This window comes from Oncorhynchus gorbuscha, linkage group LG02 (assembly GCF_021184085.1).
Source record: "Oncorhynchus gorbuscha isolate QuinsamMale2020 ecotype Even-year linkage group LG02, OgorEven_v1.0, whole genome shotgun sequence".
NCBI lineage: Eukaryota > Metazoa > Chordata > Actinopteri > Salmoniformes > Salmonidae > Oncorhynchus > Oncorhynchus gorbuscha.
The window spans coordinates 91,110,369-91,135,773 of record NC_060174.1 but is presented as its reverse complement, the minus strand read 5'-3'; the positions used below and the strand labels follow the sequence as shown (position 1 = coordinate 91,135,773).

Below are 25,405 nucleotides of genomic sequence, written 5' to 3'. Positions count from 1 at the left end.
GCTATCCCCTGACCCTCTCACATCATCCACTCTTTTCAGGAAACTCTGAATTGAGATCATGGAGGTAAAATCTCAATAGTATTTAATTGATTCCTTGCGTCCTCGCCTCCAACACAGTTCAAGGAGGCGGCTAAGAAAGAGGAATCAAGGAAACACATGAGATGCACCCATGGTGGTGGAATAGAATCAAATATTGACATCATGTGCATGTGTTTAGCTTTGATGGTCTCATTAGGTAATGCCTATTCAAGGGGTTACCTCAGATTTGAATGGTGAACATCATACATCATTAATAAAGTGGGCTTGTTCTGATTAATTATTAGTTCACTAAGGGTCATGGAAATGAAAGGTCCAGATGGTGTTAGAAGTATGTGTGCATCCCAAATGGTACCCTTTTACCTATATTGTACACTACTATTGACAAGTCTCACGGACCCTGGTCAAAAGTACTCCACTATAAAGGGAATAGGGTGCCTTTTGGAATGCAATGCAGACATGGGTGATGTGGTAGCATAAAATGTTTTTGAGGGATATGGGATTTAGATAAGCGAGTATGAGCCATTTCTGTGCCGTTAACAATGAAATATGACAAGATAAAAACATCCTGGAGCATGTTTACACCAGTCAACGGTTTTTATAGTGAGGAGTTGCATTTTACCTTTCAGATTTTAGGTAGACTTCCAAATTAATGTTCATATATATATATATATATATGGTAAAACATGCCCTTTTCTGGAAATGAAATACAGTTGGTCATGCTCAGATTTATTCAGCTTAAATCAGACATCTGATGTACATACACTACACTTCATTATTTACATTTTTTCTAAATGTATTTGGAATATTAGTCGTGTAACATAATACAGCCTGCCCTCTGCATAGCTTATGCATGGTATAACATCTGACTTTATTTGGGGCACTGCAACTATCTGCATCCCTCCTCAATTATATTTAAAAATATTACGCCCCCTCTAACTACAACAAAGCAACAGAGGGTCCCTGAAGTACAATTATCACCTTAATAACATGGGCCACAGGCGAGGATGCTCAGTTGGTAGAGGATGATGCTTGTAATGCCAGGGTTGTTGGTTCGATTCCCATGGGGGACCAGTACAAAAGAAATAATGAAAATGAATGCACTCACTACTGTAAGTCACTCTGGGTAAGAGTGTCTTCGAAACAACTAAAATGTCAACAAAAAATAAATATCTACAAAGAATGAAACACCAATTCATTGAAAAAAAGAAAAAGAATACCATTTGTGGACACTGGTCCCCTAGGTATTTACTTGGCCAGTGAAGAGAAAACTTTTAAATTCAGCTCAAAACTCCAGCATTTTGGATTTGATATTAAATGTCTTATATGAACCTACAAGATAGAATGTCACCTGTTATTTGAGGGTGAATAAGGATGAGCGAGAAAGTTAGATGCACTAAGATCATGCCCCTAAAACATTCTAACCGCTCACCATTATCAATAACAGGGGAGGTTAGGGTATAATATTTATGCCTCTAACTTCCTCACTCCTCATTATTCACAAATCATTCATGATTATCTGGAATCATGGAAGCATCCACATTAATGTAGAAGTGTTGAGAAACATATCATATTCTTATTTACAATAGGACTTAAATGTAAATGTAAGTGACTCCAAAATGACAAAATACATTATATACCATTACATTTCTATTGGGCACAGAGTAATCTGAAACACAACCTAAAAAAGAAAATGCATCCAACAAATTTGTAGTCACAAGCTTGATGTAGCCATTGTGTGCTAGGAATATGGGACCAAATACTAAACTTGAATAAATGTAATACACTAAGTGAATTTCTCTAAAAACGTGTGACACCTTCAAAAATGGGGGGACTAGATACATAAAATGCTTTCATTTCTAGATAGTGTTAAGGGATTTATTAAATCAATGACTAATTATGTATATATTTCAATCAGAACTGACTAATCAGAATACTATTATGTTACTGTATAGATGTATGAATTTTATTTTAATCCTAGTACTGAATGTGTGTGTAATTATAATCAAGAATTAGAACAAGGACTGTCTGTTCCTTGGTAGAAACTAATGAACTTATCGTCAGACTGGCTAGAATGCTTATCTACACAGGAAGACCTTGGCTTGGTCAGAAATTGTCTAAATTGGTGGGAGACGATGTAGGAAGGCATGAGAACTATACTGCCATTGTACCGGAGTGGAGGAGAGACGGGACAGTTCAAAACCTAATGACGTCATTTTCCGTTTATAACCCGTTGTATCATGTTCAGTACTCTCGAGAATAAACGCTAGTGCTTGATTTTTAGACTGGTGTCCGCCCATTTTATGCAAATAAGTTTCTTACAAATCCTTAGAAATGGGCTGAGTGTATTAATTTAATTGGGTATTAAACATATAGAAATTTAATTCCACTAACAAAACACCAAAATAAAAAATGATGTATTTTCGGCTCATTTGATTTCAAATCCAAAAAGCTGGAGTATAGAGCCAAATTACATTTTAGCTTCTCTGCCAAATAAATATGTAGGAGAGTAGGTAGCGTGCCACTAAAAGGGATACATTTACAATCAAAGTCACACGTGAAAACATTGGGTGAGCTCGTTTTGCATGGCTCGGTCCCCTGGCTGTTTGTCAACTTGCAGTTTCGGAGCCCGACGACAAAAGTCAAAGCCTATGTTATGATACCGATGGTTTGTCGGGATAGATGGTTCCTACGATTGTGACTAGATGGAGTACAGCTCCATCTAGATGTCACGTCGAGGAAAACAGTTGTTGATAAACGTTGCATTTTAGCTAAGCCCAACCCTTTTCCTAACCGTAACTTCATTCTCGTAAGCTGCTAAATTATTTCTCTCAACATCCCATGTACAGAAACTTCTCTCCATAGCTGAACTCCATCTAGCCCACCGTTTTCCAATGGGGGTCGCAAGAGAAAGTCTGAAATCTTGCTTAGTTCATAGAAGCTGCAGGTTTTAGTTGTAATAAACAGAGTGGTTTATGTTTTCTTCCTACAAATGTGGCTCTAACCTTTGAACGGTTTAAGCTACAAAATATGACCCCATGACTGTAAGATAAGACTCTCAGGAACACATATGTTTTCCTCTACAATGCCCACAAGCCACGCAGGACTCATTAGAACAGAGTGCAAAAGACTAGGCGCTAACTAAATCAAACTGGGGGGAGGTCATCAATGATGGTATTCTTTTCTACACAGAATTATTGACTGATGATCTTCTGAACTTCCCAATACCGCTGATGCATTTCAGTCATTTCAAACCATACTTCCTTCAGATTGAAATACTGTCAAAAGTGCTGTCAGACTGATTTGTAATAGACTGTTATAGACAATTTAAAAAAGTAAATGTTGGCCGTTTGGCAAAACTTTAAAAACATTTTTTTTACATGGTGGGCAGGGGGGGCGTCACAAACAAAATTGAAAGGGGTCGTGGGACAAAAAAAGTTTGTTAACTCGTTATCTAGCCACAACCGTAAAAACGTTTAGTCCAGACAAACCATCAGTATCATCACATACCCTGCTCAAAATTGACGACGAGGACGGCTAGGAGTGGTGGAGTCAAAAACAAAACAACGAAGTGCACATGGAGGATAAAAACTTCTAATCATTGATCAATAAACATTTCAACAAACATTTGCATCAGAGACAAATGGAATAATGTGATGGTGCAGTCAGATTTTTTTTTGATCAGTCAGCAAACTTTTCCTTATCCGTTGAGTTTTTGTTGGTGATGACATTCACCTCCACAGCCCTTGATTACCTTGAAAATCCTCCTTTACTGCTTATGTAGTTTGGCATCCCTCGGCTGTGCAAAATGAGCTCCCCCTGAATTCAACTTGCCCAATACTGGTATGTGATGTCAACTGGAGGGGAGATTGGGGAAAGACACAGTGTGCACAGAATTGTAATGATAAAACATGAAAGATGCACACAGCACTGAGAGAGACAGTATATAAAAAAAATGTTTTAAAGTGTATTTTTGGGGGTTTAAAAAGAGAAAGAGCTTTGCGGTCACTTGAGGAAGGAACATGTTCTCTCTGTCAGACGGTCCCAGAATATCAATGGCCCCTTCCTCCTTTTTCAGCTCCTTTCATCTCCTGGTGACGAGGTATGGATCCATTAAGGCTGAAGGATGAAAGGACCAGTACTGTATGAATCACGGTGTGCCTCAGGGATTATTTCTGGGTAATTTTTCCTGCGCCCTTCCTCGCAGGTGTGATACGGTCTCTTGTCCCAGGCAGCCACTCAGATTTCTTTGAACCTGCAAACACAAGGTTAGATTAGCCTATTTCAGAATGGACCGAATGCAAACCTATTCCGGTTATTAACATAGGCACCAGATCATTGGATCTGATTAATTCAATGTCATTTCATATTTGAGGACTGGCAGTGTAGGAACAACCACAGAATCTTCAACTGAGTATATCTGGCTACCCGGATAAAGCACTAAATATACTTCAGTTAGTGCTAAATACGGCTGCTAGAATCTTGAACCAAAAAATTTGATCAGTTCTAGCCTCTCTACACTGGCTTCCTGTTAAGGCAATGGCTGATTTCAAGGTTTTACTGCTAACCTACAAAGCATTACATGGGCTTCCACCTACCCATCTTTTCGATTTGGTCCTGCCGTACATACCTACACGTACGCTACAGTCACAAGACTTAGGCCTCCTTACTGTCCCTAGAATTTCTAAGCAAACAGCTGGAGGCAGGGCTTTCTCCTACAGAGCTCAATTTTTATGGAATGGTATGCCTACCCATGAGAGAGACGCAGGCTCGGTCTCAAATTTCAAGTCTTTATTGAAGACTCATCTCAAGTAGGTCTTATGATTGAGTGTAGTCTGGCCCAGGAGTGTGAAGATGAATGGAAAGGCACTGGAGCCATGAACAGACCTTGCTGTCTCTGCCTGGCTGGTTCCCCTCTCTCCATTGAGATTCTCTGCCTCAAACCCTATTACAGGGGCTGAGTGACTGGCTTACTGGTGCTCTTCCATGCCATCCCTAGGAGGGGTGCATCACTGACGTGGTCTTCCTGTCCGGGTTGGCGTCCCCCTTTGAGTTATGCCGTGGGGGAGATCTTCTTGGTCTATACTCGGCCTTGTCTCAGGATGGTAAGTTGGTGGTTGAAGATATCCCTCTAGTGCTGTGGGGGCTGAGCTTTGGCAAAGTGGGTGGGGTTATATCCTGCCTGTTTGGCCCTGTCCGGGGGTATCGTCGGACGGGGCCACAGTGTCTCCTGACCCCTTCGGTCTCAGTCTCCAGTATTTATGCTGCAGTAGTTTGTGTCGGGGGGCTAGGGTCAGTCTGTTATATCTGGAGTATTTCTCCTGTCTTATCCGGTGTCCTGTGTGAATTTAAGTATGCTCTCTCTAATTCTCTCTCTCTCGGAGGACCTGAGCCCTAGGACCATGCCTCATGACTACCTGGCTTGATGACTCCTTGCTGTCCCCAGTCCACCTGGCCGTGCTGCTGCTCCAGTTTCAACTGTTCTGCCTGCGGCTATGGAACCCTGACCATGTTCTGTTATAATCTCCACCCGGCACAGCCAGAAGTGGACTAGTCACTCCCCATAGCCTGCTTCCTCTCCAGGTTTCTTCCTAGGTTCTGGCCTTTCTAGGGAGTTTTTCCTAGCCACCGTGCTTCTACGCCTGCATTGCTTGCTGTTTGGAGTTTTAGGCTGGGTTTCTGTACAGCACTTTGTGACATCAGCTGATGTAAGAAGGGCTTTATAAATACATTTGATTGATTGATAAAATTAACAAGTCAACAATGGCACCTAGCCTACTCACAATTTTGCTGGAGAGAGGCTAATGCTATTGAGTTAGTTTGGGAGGTGGAATAAATGGGGGGCAGCATAGAGCCATGAGGCACACAATTGTTGTTGGGGATGGAGTCTTGCTTTATTTGAAAGCAACATTATTTCACAGGATGTGAGGGTTAGTTTGGAACTTGGAATAAACGGGACAGCGTGCATATCATTTTTTTTAAAAGCCTACAAGCCCCAGTGCAGCAAAAAACTAGATTTTCTGTGTTTTATTTATTTAGTGTAGGAGTTGGTCAAAAACACTGCCTGAAATGTCAGCCTGTTTTGGTGTGATGGAGTTTTGGTCTGCCTGGTGACGTCATCAGGTGGTAAATTAGTTAATAAAACAATAAGGAAGAGCATTCTAAAATTTCATTAGCTAGTTTTCAGTGTTCCCCTCACCACTCAGACCACACCCAGACAACCCTAGCAAAATTAGTGCCTGAGAAATTGAAGCTGTGTGTCTTTTTGACCATTTGAAAACATAGTCAGGAACTTAAAACCTCTATAGGATCGGTGTTAAGCTAACGTAGGCTAATGTGATTAGCATGAGGTTGTAAGTAACATGAACATTTTCCAGGATACAGACATATCTGATATGGGCAGAAAGCTTACATTCTTGTTAATCTAACTGCACTGTCCAAGTTACAGTAGCTATTACATTGAAAGACTACTGTGCTATTGTTTGAGGACCGTGCACAATTATTAACTTAAATGTATTAGTAAACCAATTAGGCACATTTGGGCAGACTTGATACAACATTTTGAACAGATTGGATCAGGCTAAAACTTTGCAAATACATTTGTTAAATCTAAATTGCAACTGGGCTAGAATAATATACTATGGCCTTTCTCTTGCATTTCAAAGATGGTAAAACATTTTTTTAAATATATGTACACTGCTCAAAAAAATAAAGGGAACACTCAAACAACACAATGTAACTTCCAAGTCAATCACACTTCTGTGAAATCGAACTGTCCACTTAGGAAGCAACACTGATTGACAATAAATGTCACATGCTGTTGTGCAAATGGAATAGACAACAGGTGGAAATTATAGGCAATTAGCAAGACACCCCCAATAAAGGAGTTGTTCTGCAGGTGGGGACCACAGACCACTTCTCAGTTCCTATGCTTCCTGGCTGATGTTTTGGTCACTTTTGAATGCTGGCGGTGCTTTCACGCGAGTGGTAGCATGAGACGGAGTCTACAACCCACACAAGTGGCTCAGGTAGTGCAGCTCATCCAGGATGGCACATCAATGCGAGATGTGGCAAGAAGGTTTGCTGTGTCTGTCAGCGTAGTGTCCAGAGCATGGAGGCGCTACCAGGAGATAGGCCAGTACATCAGGAGACGTGGAGGAGGCCGTAGGAGGGCAACAACCCAGCTGTCTGCTGCCTGCAACATCCTCCAGCATGACCGGTTTGGCAGTGGGTCAGTCATGGTGTGGGGTGGCATTTCTATGGGGGGCCGCACAGCCCTCCATGTCCCCGCCAGAGGTAGCCTGACTGCCAGTAGGTACCGAGATGAGATCCTCACGCCCCTTGTGAGACCATATGCTGGTGCGGTTGGCCCTGGGTTCCTCCTAATGCAAGACAATGCTAGACCTCATGTGGCTGTAGTGTGTCAGCAGTTCCTGTTTTAAGGACATTACATCAAAGTTGGATCCGCCAGTAGAGTGGTTTTCCACTTTAATTTTGAGTGTGACTCCAAATCCAGACCTCCATGAGTTGATAAATTTGATTTCCATTGATCATTTTGGTATCAAGAACATGCATATCCTTGCGTCAGGTCCTGAGCTACAGGCAGCAGGATTTAGGCATGTCATTTTAGGTGAAAATTGAAAAAAGGGTGGAATCCTTAAGAGGTTTAATGCAATAGCTTCCCGGACTATCTACATTGAGCCGGACTGAGGGCTGGACTGAGGGCTTGTAGGCCTGTTGTAAGGCAGGTCCTCACCAGACATCACCGGCAACAGCGTCGCCTATGGGCACAAACCCACTGTCGCTGAACCAGACAGGACTGGCAAAAAGTGCTCTTCACTGATGAGTCGCGGTGTTGTCTCACCAGGGGTGATGGTCGGATTTGCGTTTATCGTCAAAGGAATGAGCGTTACACTGAAGCCTGTGCTCTGGAGTGAGATCGATTTGGAGGTGGAGGGTCCGTCGTGGTCTGGGGCGGTGTGTCACAGCATCCTCTGACTGAGCTTGTCATTGCAGGCAATCTCAACGCTGTGCATTACAGGGAAGACATCCTCCTCCCCCATGTGGTACCCTTCCTGCAGGCTCATCCTGACATGAACCTCCAGCATGACAATGCCACCAGCCATACTGCTCGTTCTGTGCGTGATTTCCTGCAAGACAGGAATGTCAGCGTTCTGCCATGGCCAGCGAAGAGCCCGGATCTCAATCCCATTGAGCACGTCTGGGAACTGTTGGATCGGAGGGTGAGGGCTAGGACCATTCCCCCCAGAAATGTTCTGGAACTTGTAGGTGCCTTGGTGGAAGAGTGGGGTAACATCTGACAGCAAGAACTGGCAAATCTGGTGTAGTCCATGAGGAGGAGAAGCACTGCAGTACTTAATGCAGCTGATGGCCACGCCAGATACTGACCGTTACTTTTGATTTTGACCCCCCCCTCCTTTGTTCAGGGACACATTATTCCATTTCTGTTATTCACATGTCTGTGGAACTTGTTCAGTTTTTGTCTCATTTGTTGAGTCTTATGTTCATACAAATATTTACACGTGTTAAGTTTGCTGAAAATGAGAGGATGTTTCTTTTTTTGCCGAGTTTATACACACTACCGTTCATAAGTTTGGGATCACTTAGAAATGTCCTTGTTGAAAAGGCACATTTTTTGTCCATTAAAATAACATCAAATTGATCAGAAATACAACGTAGACATTTTTAATGTTGTAAATGACTATTGTAGCTGGAAACGGCTCATTTATGAAATATTTACATAGGCGTACAGAGGCCCATTCTCAGCAACCATCACTCCTGTGTTCCAACGGCACGTTGTGTTAGCTAATCCAAGTTAATCATTTTAAAAGGCTAATTGATCATTCGAAAACACTTTTGCAATTATGTTAGCACAGCTGAAAACTGATTAAAGGAGCAATAAAACTGGCCTAAATTAGACTAGTTGAGTGTCTAGAGAATAAGTATTTGTGGGTGTCTAGAGAATAAGTATTTGTGGGTTCGATTACAGGCTCAAAATGTCCAGAAACAAAGAACATTCTTACGAAACTCGTCAGTCTATTCTTGTTCTGAGAAATTAAGTCTATTCCATGCGAGAAATTGCTAAGAAACTGATGATCTCGTACAACGCTGTGTACTTCCCCCTTTACAGAACAGCACAAACTGTCCCTAACCAAAATAGAAAGAGTGAGAGGCCCCGGTGCACAACTGAGCAAGATGACAAGTACATTAGTGTCTAGTTTGAGAAACAGACACCTCACAAGTCCTCCACTGGCAGCTTCATCAAATAGTACCCGCAAAACCCCAGTCTCAACGTCAACAGTGAAGAGGCGACTCTGGGATGCTGGCCTTCTAGGCAGAGTTGCAAAGAAAAAAGCCATATCTCAGACTGGCCAATAAAAATTAAAGATTAGATGGGCAAAAGAACACAGACACTGGACAGAGGAACAATGTGTAAAAGGCCCGCATCCCGGAGTCGCCTCTTCACTGTTTGCGGGTACTATTTTATGAATCTGCCAGGTTGAGGACTTGTGAGGCAACTGTTTTGGACAGATGAAAGTTTTGGACAGTTATGGACAGACAAATCTAAATTTGAGGTGTTCGAATCACTAACAAAAACAATCGTGAGATGCAGAAAAAATAAAAAGATGATGGAAGAGTGCTTGACACCATCTATCAAGCATGGTGGAGGCAATGTGATGATCTGGGGGTGCTTAGGTGGTGGTAAAGTGGGAAATTTGTACAGGGTAGAATGGATCTTGAAGGAAGGCAGGCGATCACTCAATTTTACAACGTCATGCCATACCCTGTGGACAGCGCTTAACTTGAGCCAATTTCTTGCTACAACAGGACAATGACCCAAAGAACAGCTCCAAACTATGCAAGAAATATTTAGGGAAGAAGCAGTCAGCTGGTATTCTATCTATAATGAAGTGGCCAGCACAGTCACCAGATCTCAACTCTATTGAGCTTTTGTGGGAGCAGATTGACCCTATTGTACGTATGAAGTGCTCATCAAGCCAATCCAATTTGTGGGGGATGCTTCAGGAAGCATGGGGTGAAATCTCTTCAGATTACCTCAATAAATTGACAACTAGAATGCCAAAGGTCTGCAGGGCTGTAATTGCTGTAAATGGAGGATTCTTTGACGAAAGCAAAGTTTGAAGGACACAATTATTATTTAAATTAAAAATCATTATTTATAACCTCGTCAATGTCTTGACTATATTTCCATGGAAAACAAGGAAATTTCTAAGTGACCCCAAACCTTTGAACGGTAATGTATGTATGTATATAAATAATTATGATCCAGTGTCTAATAACACCAACTCTAGTCATCCATTCAAAGACAATCATGTCTCAAGTCCTATGGGAACCTGGTGGAACTATACTCTCAAGACGCAATCAAGGTCCCAGGTTAATCGTGAATGACAACTTCTGATTTTTTTAAATAGCCTGAGGTGCAATTGCGATTTTCCCCTTAAAGCTAGCCAATTAATCAGCAGCCTGGAGGCCACTTTGGAGTAGAATAATGAGCACCCTTAACCTCTAGGGAAAGGCTAATGTATAAAGCCCTGGGGAGTAGCTCTATTTGTGGCTTTGACCTGTATTTAAAGGAATAGTCATTTTTGTCCACACTCAAGTTCAATTGCATTTTGCCCCTTTTAAGTGGAGTAGCCAGTATTTGTCCACTTCTTGGATAAAATGGGTATGATTTTATGACTAACATGACTAATTGCACTTAGCAGCCACTTTATCATAATAAAAGGAAACCAGCTTTGGGTTTCCTGTTTGGTTATATGATTCCCAGCGGTGTAGTCGTGAGCGGCTTACCCTCTATGTCTGGGGCTGTGTCCACACCAGCCCCTCACCTCTTTATACACCAGCCTGGACAGCAGCTGTAAAACAGGGAGACAGCACACTTAACACAGATTACTAAAATAGATCTATGTTTTTACACATATAAATATAAAAAAAATATGTAACACAATTTAAAAACAGTCCCAGAACATTATTCCTCCACCAAACTTTACAGTTGGCACTACGCATTCGGGTAGTTAGCGTTCTCCTGGCATCTGTCAAACCCAGTTTCGTCCGTCGTACTGCCAGATGGTGAAACTTGATTCATCACTCTAGAGAACGTGTTTCCACTGCTCCACCCACCAATGGCACCCACCCCACTCCACACTACACTACGTTTGGCATTACACATGGTGATCTTAGGCTTGTATGAGGCTGCTCGGCCATGGAAACCCATCTCATGAAGCTCCCAATGAACAGTTCTTGTGCTGACGTTGCTTCCAGAGGCAGTTTGGAATTCAGTAGAAGTGTTGCAACTGAGGATATACGATTTTTAAACGCGACACGCTTCAGCACTCGGTGGTCCTGTTCTGAGCTTGTATGGTCTATCACTTTGTGGCTGAGCCATTGTTGCTCCTAGACATTTCCACTTCACAATAATTAGCTGTCAGTTGACCGGGACAGCTCTTGCAGGGCAGAAATTTGACGAACTGACTTGTTGGAAAGGTGGCATCCCATGACGGTGCCACGTTGAAAGTCACTGAGCTCTTCAGTACGAGCCATTCTACTGCAAATGTTGGTCTCTGGAGATTGCATGGCTGTGTGCTCGATTTTATACACGTGGCTGAAATAGACGAATCCATTCATTTGAAGGGGTGTCCACATACCAAATGATACTTTTGGCCATGTAGTGTATCAAGGGTATCATTCATTTTGTACACAATCCACAGGTGTAGCACCTTCTTTGAACATGTGGCAAAAATCTTGCAGTGGTTTATAAAACATGTTAATAAAAACAAAGATGAAAAACTAACCAAACAGGCGAGGATATCAGCAGTGATCAGCATGAAAAAGACATTGTTCCATCCCGTCGGAGAGATCAGCCCTGCTAACAGAGGACCTAGGGCGGCACCTAGAGGAGAGTCAGAAAATAAGAGTCATGGGAACCCTAGCACCTAAAACCAGGACTGGATATACAATCTGATTTGGGACAACAATCATAAAAAGTCTGCCTTTAGAACACTACATGACTTACAATAGAAAATAGTTTTGTATGAGCCATGGAACTTGTAAATAAACCGTATACAATTTGTAATTGTCACATAACACTGCAATGACTGAGCATTGAAGTTAATCTCTCAAAACATAGGCAACCTAAAAATAAAAACCTTCCTTCATGCATTGACACAGGCACACAAAGGCATCTTAGCACCACCAACCCATTACAAGCATCAAATCTAAAAACAACAATATCAAAGAGTACCAATCCCCCGTGTGTGTCCTAGAAATTCCCCACATACCTATTGACCCTGTGCCGTCAATAATTGCAGTAACCGTTGACAATGCTCTAGAATTTCCTCTCAGGCTCTCATGCGTCCCCTATGAAAGAAAAACCCTCATTTTGAATCAACATTCAGAATAATAGACTTGGGCTCTTTCCAAATGTTTCTCTCCTCAATTCCTTATGTTCTCTCTCCTCTGCCTCTTCTCAAAACGCATGGAAGGTGAAGGTCTGACGGGAGGGACCTTGGGATCTTCTTCTCCAATACGGTTTGAGAAAGAGGTGAGGGAGATAGAATGCAAGGAATCGAGGAAAGACACTTTAGAAAGTGTCTTGGACTAACAGAGAACCTGGGGAATTTGGGGTGAGAGGGGCAATGACGGGCTTATCTCCTGTGTGACTTCGGGAGAGATGAGGACTTCATGTGAGAAAGGCATGCAGCAGTGCAGTCTGGGGTGGATGTGCTTACCAGGTCAGCAGACACAGCGGTGGTGATGAGGGCGTAGGGTCCGTTCACCAGGGCTCCGCACACCAACAACATCCCTACAAGGCAGAGGAAAACAGCAACAAGTGGATCAGGCATGTACAGTACGCTAGCTAGCAGACAAAGGCTATTTTTAATAAGCTTTTCATAGTGATATTGTTTTGTTGGTTGCACCGATTGCAAGTCATAGATAAGAGTGTCTGCCAAATGACAAAGCGTAAATGTGAAATCCACAGGCTACAAACACACAACCGACACACAGTAAAGACAATGTGTTAAATTGGAGCATTTCTGTAGTTTTCAGTAAGAGGCGTTGAAACCAAAATAGCTCCATGGCTTCAAAGTCAAATTTCATACAGAATAACTTAACTCTTACCGATTGTGGTTGCTAGGCTATGCTGTCCAATGTGGTTGTACAGGAACAGCTAGGAAAGCAACAAAAAACAAACATTTAGACTGGATCGTGGGTCAAATGTGTCACTTTTGAAGGATTTACTAACCCACATGCAGACCCAAAGGAAAACATTGAGCTATGCTGAAAAATGGATTGACACGCTACTGTAAAGAAGCTCACGGACTAACATAAAATGTTTTCAGGCTTGGGCAGCGGGTGAAGTTCACTGCCAAATCCAGAGTTCCAAGCACAGCCAAATTCCTTTTTCTGTGTCCATAATGCAGTCATATTTACATTGCATATGTGATTGTGTGATCAGAACTTTGACATAGAGAATTGCCTCTTTTCATAAGTGAATATAAAGTGTCTAGTCCACATTTATAATTCAGGCATTTGTGCAGGACTTTCCTTATCTACAGTATATTTTGCCCAGCAGCGGTTTTCTAAAGTCTGGAATGTACAGATTTCCCTGTGGACGGCGCTTAGAGACACTATAAATGGCCATGGTGTTACACATGGTTAAAAGCCAGTGATATCTTATGTGTGAATGCACACTCACCATAGGGGCAGCCAGGATTAACATGACACAGCAGGTAGAGGCTCTGCCCCCAGTTTGGTCCGACACCAGTCCAGCCACGATGCCCCCTGCAGAAACACAGCACACACCCTTAACACACAGGGGATAGACAGCAGTCCTACATTAAAGATCAATATTATGGGAAGTGCTCTGACACCATACAGTAAGAGCCATTAATTGACCAATTCTAATGAGAACTCTTCTGGCAGACTACTACAGCAGTTACTTGTTATGACTATGGTCTGTATTGTGTTGCATAAGGATTGAGCTCCCTGAGTCAATACATGTTAGGAACACCTTTGTCTGCGATTACGGCTATGCGTCTTCTTGGGTAAATCTAAGAGCTTTACACACCTGGATTGTGCAATATCCAAGCTTTGTCAAGATGTTGGGGATCATGGCTAGACAGACATTAAGACTTTCCATAGATTTTCAAGCAGCTTTAAGTCAAAACTGTAACTAGGCCACTCAGGAATATTCACAGTCTTCTTGGTAAGCAACTCCAGTGTAGATTTGGCCTTGTGTGGTAGGTTATTGTCCTGCTGAAATGGGAATTCCTCTCCCAGTGTGTTGGAAAGCAGACTAACCAGGTTCTCCTCTAGGGTTTTGCCTGTGCTTAGATCCATCCCGTTTCTTTTTATCCTGAAAAATTACCCAGCATTTGCCGTTGTCAAGCGCACCTATACCATGATGCAGCCACCACCATGCTTGACAATAAGGAGGCAGTTCCTCAGTGAGGAGTTGTGTTGGATTTTCCCCAAACATAAGGCCTTGAATTGGGCTAAAAGTGTATTGCTTTGTGTCTTTTTTTAGCATTATTCATTTTGTGCCTTGTTGCATACAAGATGAATGTTTTGTAGTATTTTTTATTATGTCCGTTGTATTCTCCTTTTTAGGTCATTATTGTTGAGTCACTACAATATTGTTGATCCATCCTCAGTTCTCTCATCACAGCCACTGAACTCGAGCTCTTAACATACCCAATGACATGGTAATATCCCTGAGCTGTTTCATTCCTGTCCTGCAGCTCAGAAGGACGACTGCATCTTTGATGTGTCTGGGTAGTTTAATATATAATCCATAGCATATTTATTAACTTGACAATGCTTAAAGAGATATTGTAAGTCTGATGTGTTATTGTTACCCATCTACCAATCACTGCCCTTCTTTATGAGGCTTTCGAAAAGCTCCTTGGTCTTGGTTTTTGAATCTGTGCTTGAAATTCAATACTTGACTGAGGGACCTTACAGATGTAGTACAGTTGAAGTCAGAAGTTTACATACACCTTAGCCAAATACATTTAAAGTCAGTTTTTCACAATTCCTGACATTTAATCCATGTAAAAATTCCCTGTGTTAGGTCAGTTAGGATCACCACTTTATTTTAAGAATGTGAAATGTCAGAATAATAGTAGAGAGAATGATTTCAGCTTTTATTTATTTCATCACATTCCCAGTGGGTCAGAAGTTTACATACACTCAATTAGTATTTGGTAGCATTGCCTTTAAATTGTTTCACTTGGGTATAACGTTTTGGGTAGCCTTCCAGAACCTTCCCACAATAAGTTGGTTGAATGTTGGCCTATTCCCCCTGACAAAGCTGGTGTAACTGAGTCAGGTTTGTAGGCCTCCTTGCTCGCACACGCTTTTTCAGTTCTGCCCACAAATTTTCTATAGGATTGAGGTCAGGGCTTTGTGACGGCCACGCCAATACCTTGACTTTGTTGTCCTTAAGCCATGTTGCCACAACTTCGGAAGTGTGCTTGGGGTCATTTTCCATTTGGAAGACTCATTTGCAACCATGCTTTAACTCCCTGACTGATATCTTGACACGTGCATGTCAACATATGCACGTACTTTTCCTTCCCCATGATGCCATTTATTTTATGAAGTGCACCAGTCCCTCCTGCAGCAAAGCACCCACACAATATGATGCAGCCACCCACGTACTTCAGGTTTGGGATGGCAGTCTTCGACTTGCAAGCCTCCCCCTTTTTCCTCCAAACATAATGATGGTCATTATGGACAAACAGTTCTATTTTTGTTTCATCAGACCAGAGGACATTTCTCCAAAAAGTACGATCTTTGTCCCCATGTGCAGTTGCAAACCTTAATCTGGCTTTTTCACAGTGGTTTTGGAGCAGTGGCTTCTTCCTTGCTGAGTGGCCTTTCAGGTTATGTCGATATCGGACTCGTTTTACTGTGGATATAGATACCTTTGTACCCGTTTCCTCCAGCATCTTCACAAGGTCCTTTGCTGTTGTCCTGGGATTGATTTGCACTTTTCGCACCAATGTACACTCATCTCTAGGAGAGAGAATGCGTCTCCTTCCTGAGAGGTATGACGGCTGCGCAGTCCCATGGTGTTTATACTTGCAATCTATTGTTTGTACAGATGAACGTGGTACCTTCAGGCATTTGGAAATTGCTCCCAAGGATGAACCAGACTTGTGGAGGTCTATAAAAAAAATCTGAGGTCTTGGCTGATTTCTTTTGATTTTCCCATGATGTCAAGCAAAGAGGCAACGAGTTTGAAGGTAGGCCTTGAAATACATCCACAGGTACACCTCCAATTGACTCAAATAATGTCAATTAGCCTATCAGAAGCTTCTAAAGCCATGACATAATTTTCTGGAATTTTCCAAGCTGTTTAAAAAGGCACAGTCAACTTGCATGTAAACTTCTGACCCACTGGAATTCTGATACAGTGAATTATAATTGATATAATCTGTCTGTAAACAACTGTTGGAAAAATGACTTGTGTCATGCAAAGTAGATGTCCTAACCGACTTGCCAAAACTATAGTTTGGCAACAAGAAATTTGTGGAGTGGTTGAAAAACGAGATTTAATGACTCCAACCTAAATGTATGTAAACTTCCGACTTCAAATGTATGTATGGGGGGACAGAGGAAGGGTTAGTCATTCAAAAAGTATTTTGAGTAGATTGTTGACAGAAAAATGCAACTAAATCCATTTTTATCCCGCTTTGTAACACAATAAACTGAATAAATCCAAGGGATATGAATACTTTTCCAAGACACTGTATATGGCCTGTTTTGTTATGACTGCAGACATGACTTGTTAAGCCTGTTTTGTTATGACTGCAGACATGACTTGTTAAGCCTGTTTTGTTATGACTGCAGACATGACTTGTTAAGCCTGTTTTGTTATGACTGCAGACATGACTTGTTAAGCCTGTTTTGTTATGACTGCAGACATGAATTGTTAAGCCTGTTTTGTTATGACTGCAGACATGACTTGTTAAGCCTGTTTTGTTATGACTGCAGACATGACTTGTTAAGCCTGTTTTGTTATGACTGCAGACATTATTTGTTATGACTGCAGAAACCACTCATTATTTCTATGATTTGTTAAAACTACAGTGCAGACAAAACATCCAGGTAATCAGGGAAGAGCTTCCTGGTTCCTCATATGATCTTACAGATTATTGGGCTATAAGAAGGTTAGATAACGCCATATAAAATCCACCACAAAACTGTTAAGGCTTACCAACAATTCCTCCTACATCAAATAGTGTTGACATGTCCCCAGCTTCCTTGGGGTGAAAATGGGCTGAGGAAATAAACATTGGGAATTTTAAGTGACACAGTACGCAATTGACAGCGCATCTCACAATGCAAAGCAAATCATTATCAGCTTATAAACATTGTTAGCATTTGAACCCTCAGGTGAAATGACAACTGTAAACAAATAGACGCTAAACTGAGTACGTACCAACGTTAGCAATGTAGAGAGGAAGCCAGTAGAGGAAGGTGTAGCTAACGAGCTTAGCGAACAGAAGACAGAGGGAGAACTCCATCACGCCCTGTAAGATAACACACATATTACACAGTCATAGCAACTGTCATAACAACAGTCAACTGCATTCATGTGGTTGGAGAGTAATTACAAACAATGAGTTTGAATTCAATTCAAGGCTTAGGTGCAATGACATAAAATTACAACCCATTATTATGTTGATTGCCTGTGTCTGTTTTGCCAGAGGAATACTTGTGTAACATTTGATGAAATTCAGCAACTGAAAAGGCTTGAAATGAAAGTAGATTGTGATCCCCACTCACAGGTATCCTGAGGGCCCCACAGAAGCTGATGGCCTTGGTGTGCTCCTCTGCCGGCTCAGAGGAGATAGAGTTGGACTGGCCAGGACTGCTGAAGATCTCCTCATTACTGGATGAGTTCTGTAAGAGAGGCTCCTTCTCATTGTCCTCCTGCCAATACACAGCAATTAGCATGGTTCTAACCAGGGCTGCAACTATTGACTGATTATAAGGTTGAATAGATCTGTTTGACATTTATTTTATTACTCTGTAATGTCAAGTCTTACAAAGGAAAGTAATGTAATGACAAAACGTTGGTCATCACAAAACAAAAATAAGGTCAAAAACTGGGCATAGCTGGTAGCCTAGACGTTAGTGAAGCGGGCCAGGCATCATATCTCAGGTGCAACCTACACCTACTGCCCTTGTGGCCTTTAGCAAGGTAGCCCTTCTCTATACTACTAGGGCACCAATTACTTAATGTGTTCTTTGGTTGTACTTACATGGTGTTGTGGAGGGCTGCAACCGATATCTTCTGGTTCTGTGACAGAAAAAAGGTTTTGCTCACAAATACATTTTCATGTCAAAATAGTCTTGGGACAAGCCAACTCTCATTTTACATTTTGTCTTAATGTTAACAGTCTAAGTTTAAGATGAAATGCCTGCAGTGAAAACTGTGATAAATGTAGCATGATCCTGTATGTCTCCTCCATAATAACTGTATAGTGGCAATGAACATGACTATGATCTATCAAGCTTCAATAGGTTGTAATGGATTACAGTCAGCACTATTGGCATGTTTTGAACAAGGTCTGGGCATATCGATAAAGCGTCTCAAAGTAGGAACTCTGAACTAGGATAAGGCCCCATCTGTCCATTCATTAGAATCTCAAAGGCAAAACTTCTAGATCAGCAATCCTACTCTGAGACGCTTTAAGAATACGGGCCAAGAGGTCAGACTCACTCTCCACCAGGAAGAAGAAACAGAGAACGCCAGTGGAGGCGATGATGATGCCAGGCACGATGAAGGACATGCCCCAGGCCGAAGATACGAAGACGCCAGCGATGAGTGAGCCCAGTATGTTGCCTACCGAGGTGTGGGAGTTCCAGACGCCCATGATGAATCCTCGCCTGGAGGGAGAGGGACAGACACATACAGATAGGATGGAAATGAGAGGTGGATTTACCTTGAGAAACATTGTATATCTTGACGGTGAACAGTGAGACAGCTTACTAAATACTGAGGACAGCTTTTGGCATTGGACGCCTGTTGCTTTTACTTTCACATCATGTGACTGACTGTGAGCAACAGATAAAAACCCTGCACAAGATGGAAAAGAGGGTACTGATACTGCGTAGTCAGCATTGCTGAACCAGTCTACAGTAAGGATGTCTCACTCACTTCCCTTTTCCGAACCAGTTCCCAACGCAGGCCACCACTGCAGGCCAGCCTGTCGTCTGCACCAGTCCATTCATTGCCTACGAAAGTAAGAGATGAGGTGGATTGAGGTCTTTAAATTCTCTGTTATTTCAACATTAAATATGTCCCTACACCAGACCCAATGAGAGAAAAAGAGGGAGATAAGAGATACTTCTTGTATCCCAACAAGAAAGAGAGAAAGAAAGGGATACAAATAAAAATAAAGAAGGGGGGTGGGCTGGTTTATTATATTACATTCTCACAAACAGCCTTGAGGAAAGTACTGGCATTGAAACACTCTTTCAGCCTCCCTCACACTATCACGGTCATATGATACTGAAACAGAGAGGGGCTACCTGGACTTGTGCAATAAGAAATGCCTAGCCAGTTATAGCTCAATCTTGGGTGCAATGATCAGGTTCCCGCACTGACTGTGTGGAGGCTCATTGATTTAACGCTACGTTAGTCTACATGATACACTTGTAGAGTAATAAAATATATATTGCTGTCGGTTATATTAGCCACGACTTACCGTTCTTTGTGCAGCTTCAAATGTTGAACAAAGTTGGAAATTGTTGCACCTCCGTCTGTAATTTTATTCCCGCATGTTTTGCAAGTTGCAATCCGTTTTTTGTTGATACAGCATTGTCTTTATATCCGAAAATAATAATTTGGGGTATCATCTTTCCAAGGGCTCCATCTGAATTCACCCGCCGACGTTCCTCTGCACTGCCGCGCACAACTTTTTCTCAGCTGGCACAATTTGATTGGCTGCTGTCCGTTAAATGAAGAGTTGATGCGCTGCACACTTGATTTAATAGCATAATTTTTTATATATTTGGGCTTGGGAAGGGTATCAAGTCAGGTCGAGTCATAAGGCTAAAATTCAAGTCAAGTCACGAGTCATTGGTGTCAAAGACGATTTTCAAGTCATCATATTTGTGAATCGAATCTGACTCGAGTCCAAGTCATGTGACTCGAATCAACACCTCTGGCTGTAAGTAGCAGTAGAAGTATTGTTTCCCGTTAGTTTACTCCAGTCAGGGTAGGGATGGTAGTGTATGGTGGGAAAAAGTATATTTAATAAAAAAATAAAAAAGGTAACTATGCTGCAGAGTGTGAGCAATTGACTGAATGGTTTTGGAGGAGATTTAACCCGTACCTGGAAGAAGGCGTAGTACCATATTGAGTGGATGTTCAAGTAGAAGCCCAGGCCTAACAGACATGTGAAGAGACCACTGAGAAGCATACCGATGGTCAAGTAGTAGCGCAGGGGCACACGCTCTCCAAATATCCCACTGTCAAACCGCACAACATCATCTGGTCAACTGCTTGTAGTGAGTTAACACACATATACAAAACACAATCAAATACATCATTCAGCCTACCTGAAAAACATGCCAATGGCATAAGCAACCAGGAAGGAGTTGTCCACGGCTCCAAACAGTGTCTTGTAGTTGTCCTGGTCTGGACAGAACAAGAGGACACTGAAAATATCCAAATGAAATCTGCTGTCCCATTCTACTGACATTTTGTGCGTTCTAAATATTTGTTTTGTAAGCACTCAGAAAACTTTGGAAGAATTTATATTTCTTCTTAAAATTAACAAAGAACTTGAGTCAAGCAGAGGACTCACCAAAGGGCACCCAGTCACACCAGGTTTCATTGTCAGTTCCATTGAGGTTTGGAGGTCGAATGAGGGTGGAACAATTTCTGTGCAGCTGACTCTGTACATGCATGGGGCAATAAGCAGAGATTACACCCATGGACACAAAACACTCAGCCTTTAAGACAACCTGCATAAAAATGGTAAAGAACTAAACGTCTCGAAAGAAAAACAACTATGAAATCATTTTCTCACAAACTATACTGAACATAAACACAACAGGCAACAATTTCAAATATTTGACTGAGTTACAATTCATATAAGGAAATCAGTAAATTGAAATATAAGAATTAGACCCTAATCCATGGATTTCACATGACTTGGCAAAGGCACAGCCATGGATGGGCATAGGCCTACCCACTTGGGAGACTGCCCCCCCCCCCCCAATGGGCGTAAGGCCCAGCCAATCAGAGTTAGCTTTTCCCCACAAAAGGGCTTTATTAAAGACAGAAATACTCCTCAGTTTCATCAGCTGTCTGGGTGGCTGGTCTCACGATCCCACAGGTAAAGAGGCCGGATGCGGCAGTCCTGGACTGGCATGGTTAAACGTGGTCTGCGGTTGTGAGGCCGGTTGGAAGTAATGACAAATTCTCTAAAAAGACGTTGGAGGCGGCTTATGGTAGAGAAATTAACATTAAATTCCCTAGCAGCTCTGGTGGACATTCCCACAGTCAGCATGCCAATTGCATGCTCCCTCAAAACTTGAGACATCTGTGGCATAGTGTTGTGTGGCAAAACTGCACATTTTAAAGTGGTCTTGTATTGACCCGAGCACAAGATGCACATGTGTAATGATCATGCTGTTTAATCAGCTTCTTGATATGCCAGACCTGTCAGGTGGTTTGATTATCTTGGCAAAGGAGAAATGCTCACTAACAGGGATGTAAACAAATTTGTGCACAACAGAAATAAACTTTGTGTGTATGGAACATTTCTGGGATCTTTTATTTCAGGTCATGAAACATGATACCAACACTTTACATGTTGTTTTTATATTTTTGTTCAGTATATAGTGTTAACCATTGTAGTGTGGCTTGAGTGTTCTAGGGATTTTGTGGTCTAGAACACCTAGAGATGTTACAATATAAAGCTGAACAGTGTGGCCATACATCTCAATAACGTTTAATACAGGCTTGTGGAGTCAGTGTATCACCTTAATGATGCTGATGGGTTTCCGGGAGAGATGGTAGCTGGTATAGAAGAGGAAGGTGAGGAAGAGGGTGAAACCTCGGTACCTGGACAGAGAGAGTAGAAGAAGAGCTCATTCTAATGTTATCCAAAGCAAATACCATGCCATGAACTTCGTCCTCTTTGTAAGTCAAAGCACACCCTCTACAGTTTTTTAGGACAATCTCTTTCTTTCACATGGTCTAGACTAGAAGTCTCCAGGGATGTTAGCATTATAGGTTCTGGAAGGAGGGAGAGGGGAGAGAGGCCGAGAGGCAAGCTTCAAACTACCATCCTGGAGAAGGTTCTGGGGAGAACACAAAACCACTGTTCACATGGACTTGTCTGTACAGTAGAAAGTACACATCAGCACTTTTTCTTGTGGGATCCTGACATGGAAACAAAACAGGGTATTCAGAATAGTTCTTCAGTGCTGGGACCAGTACAGGGACCTGGCTGCCTCATGACACTAGGTGCACACTGCACAGGAAGGCAGCTAGTTACAACCCACAGACCTTGCATGCTCTGTACTGACCGTTTACTTTTCCTGGAGTGGAAAGGCAGATTTTACCACGAGTTAGATTCCGTTAACACCTCACTTACAACCTGGTGTAACCTCCTCATCCCCAGGCTAATCGCACACAACACATAGAATGCATCTCAAATTACACCATATTAGTGTCCTACTTTTGACCATGTGCTGTGGTCAAACGTGGTACACTACATAGGGAATTGGATGCCATTTCAGACTCAGCCATTCGGGAGGAAGTGTAGTGCCTGAGACTAAACCTGCTGTGACCTTTAACCCTTTACTGGATCAGTGACAGCAATAATGCAGAAGGTTTTGTTGATTGCAGAATAGTTACAGAAATCCAATAACCTTCACCTAGGATGATTGCATGTAACATTCTATGATTGTCAATGCTTCTTTTTGCAAATACATATTTGAATATGGGGTTTAACTATACCTAATGAAATACTCAAATGAAATCTAGACTGTTGACTAATTCCTAACATTCTAGAATGTCAGTAATGCATAGGTAGAATGACACCAAATCTCTCGCCAATCATTGACATCTAGCTGATTAAGGACAAAACCGCCGTTTCCCCTCCCCCATCATCAAAGTACATACTGTAAAATTCAATGCATTTAGTTTTGTTTACATAAAGGGTGTCACAATATAATTCAAAGACAGTGTAAACTTACCAGCTGTCTCTTGAGAAGGACGTGATCAGTCTAATCCCGGGAGCCAAAGAAGACCTCATCTTTGGTGTAGTAGCCTAAACAACTTCGTAAAACTTGTTAAAAACCGCTTACAATTTTCTCTCAGACATGGCTTCAAAAGTTATATCGGGTGCCTTATATACACCCAATTGATGATATATTATTTGTACAAAAACTAGGACTACAAAAAAATCTATATAAAACTAGCTAAAAACAAACTTAAACTATTACGTTTCGTTACATGGGACAGCTTCTTTTCCCACAGGCTCTCGCTTGAAATTTCTTTGATTAAAAACACACCGATTTTTATTTTCTTTAAAAATATATATTCATTTAAAATATAAAGAACAAAAACACTCCGAGCACTGATCAAAAAAGTTTCAGTCGCTTTGCTATTCCTGCTTCATGATGATGTGGGTGAATCTCCACAAACAATGAATTCCCATCGATTTCCATACTTGCTCGAGTCCGCTGATAGCGTTATAAAAGCCGGTTCCTATAAATACTCTATGCACTTCTCTGCCGTGTCACACGGAGATGTGTAAATATGTTAACATATTGTGTCCATAATAGTTTGAAGGCAGTCCTCCCCTAATGTTTTCCAAACTCAGGCAAAACGCCTCAACAAAATCTATATTCCGAAGTGTGTGGACACGTGTTTCCCGTGTCTGACGTCACTGAAATAAAGGAGCGATGATTGAATGGGAAAGTTCGTTTTACATGGCCCGTTGCCTTGGTTGGGCAGAGTTTGTAAAGTCAGTCCATTCTACTGTACATGAATGGAATTTCCACTCAACCGGGGCACCGGGCTATAAAAATAATCTCGGCCATGAACTCTTCAAGTAGCAGAGAAGTACGGTTTGTCTTCCTTGATGTGTTATAACCTACTTACAGCAGAAAATGAAAATATGCAAAAATGGCTGTATTTTTAAATGCAATCTCTAAAATTACAAATTTAAACGTTTCTTGGGTCATGTTGGGAGAGATTTTCGGCACAACACCGGCAAGGTGGAAAAATCAGCCGTTCTGCCCTTGAGCAAAGCAGTTAACCCCCCCAAACAACACCTGCTCCCGGCCACCGATGACATGCTTGGTGTTTTTAAATATCACTGATGAAGGATTTTGAGGCTGATTCCCTGACCTGTCAATGTTTTTAATTTGCTATTTTATACGCTTGTGAATTCAATGGTTTTTACTAGATTACTTGTAGTTTTTCATGTTGTCTGTCTGTATTTTTTTTTGTAATGACTTGGTGCTGCCCATCTTGGCCAGGGCACTCTTGAAAAATATATTTTAATCTCAATGAGCCCTTCCTGGTTAAATAAAGGTTAAATAAATAAAACAATGATGTCAATTAAGGCATCTCTGATTTCAGACGGGTTGGGTTAAATGCATAAAACACTTTTCAGGTTGAACGCCTTCAGTTGTACAACTAACTAGATATCCCCCTTCCCCAGAAGTGTGCTGAAAAGAACCGTGTGAAAATAAAATATTATTCATTACAGTTTGTGAAAAGGGTACTGATGCACAAACACCTTGAGGGTGGTCATGATGAGTGAGTCTCATGATTAGAGTTTATAAACTGTGTTACAGTTAGAGTGGAAAAACACACAGCAGAATTTCAAATAAAATGTTGAGAAAACATTTAACTATTAGCCATGTTAACCATCAAATTAGAACTACACACATTAGCAATTTGTGAAAAAGCAGAAGAATCTGTGCACTCTCTAATATCAATAGTTTATGGTAATGTGATCTCTTTTACCAGGCTTAGTTGGGGCATTGATGTTAGACTCGCTTTTATCTTCTGGTAAGAATATCTGTCGTCTCTGCCCCTGAACAAGGCAGTTAACCCACTGTTCCTAGGCTGTCATTGAAAATAAGACTTTGTTCTTAACTGACTTGCCCAGTCAAATAAAGGAAAACATTTTTTTAAAGAATGCTTTGGGAGTTTTTGGGAAGTATTCGGACCCCTGGACTTTTTCCTAATTTTGTTATATTACAGCCTCATTCTAAAATTGATTACATATATATTTTTCCCCTCACCAATCTCCAAACAATACCCCATTATGACCAA

General features: G+C 41.7%; 1 protein-coding gene across 2 annotated transcripts; it reads right to left on the bottom strand.

Moving 5' to 3' along the window:
- Positions 1 to 744: 744 nt before the first annotated feature.
- Positions 745 to 23,964, bottom strand: slc37a2 (solute carrier family 37 member 2). 2 transcript variants are annotated; one of them, XM_046326892.1, is made up of 18 exons: positions 23,311 to 23,964; positions 22,090 to 22,171; positions 20,907 to 20,997; positions 20,659 to 20,737; positions 20,433 to 20,568; positions 19,253 to 19,329; positions 18,815 to 18,981; positions 18,354 to 18,391; positions 17,875 to 18,021; positions 17,528 to 17,618; positions 17,303 to 17,365; positions 13,775 to 13,860; positions 13,198 to 13,246; positions 12,807 to 12,880; positions 12,357 to 12,435; positions 11,871 to 11,968; positions 10,870 to 10,934; positions 745 to 4,291 (listed from the first exon to the last, which is right to left on the bottom strand). In XM_046326892.1, exons 1-18 carry the CDS (start codon positions 23,367 to 23,369, stop codon positions 4,276 to 4,278), a joined length of 1,497 nt encoding a protein of 498 aa, XP_046182848.1. In that variant the 5' UTR covers positions 23,370 to 23,964; the 3' UTR covers positions 745 to 4,275. The 2 variants fall into 2 exon arrangements, with proteins under 2 accessions (XP_046182848.1, XP_046182856.1); XM_046326900.1 differs by having other exon boundaries at positions 17,875 to 17,991.
- Positions 23,965 to 25,405: the final 1,441 nt, after the last annotated feature.

Excerpts from the sequence above, each read along its gene's own strand:
- slc37a2 (XM_046326892.1), bottom strand. The coding sequence starts at position 23,369 with ATGAGGTCTTCTTTGGCTCCCGGGATTAGACTGATCACGTCCTTCTCA. Across the intron at positions 20,569-20,658 it reads GCCATTGGCATGTTTTTCAG|TGGGATATTTGGAGAGCGTG; the intron begins GTAGGCTGAATG and ends GCGGTTTGACAG. Across the intron at positions 18,022-18,353 it reads GCAGCCCTCCACAACACCAT|GAGGACAATGAGAAGGAGCC; the intron begins GTAAGTACAACC and ends GTGTATTGGCAG.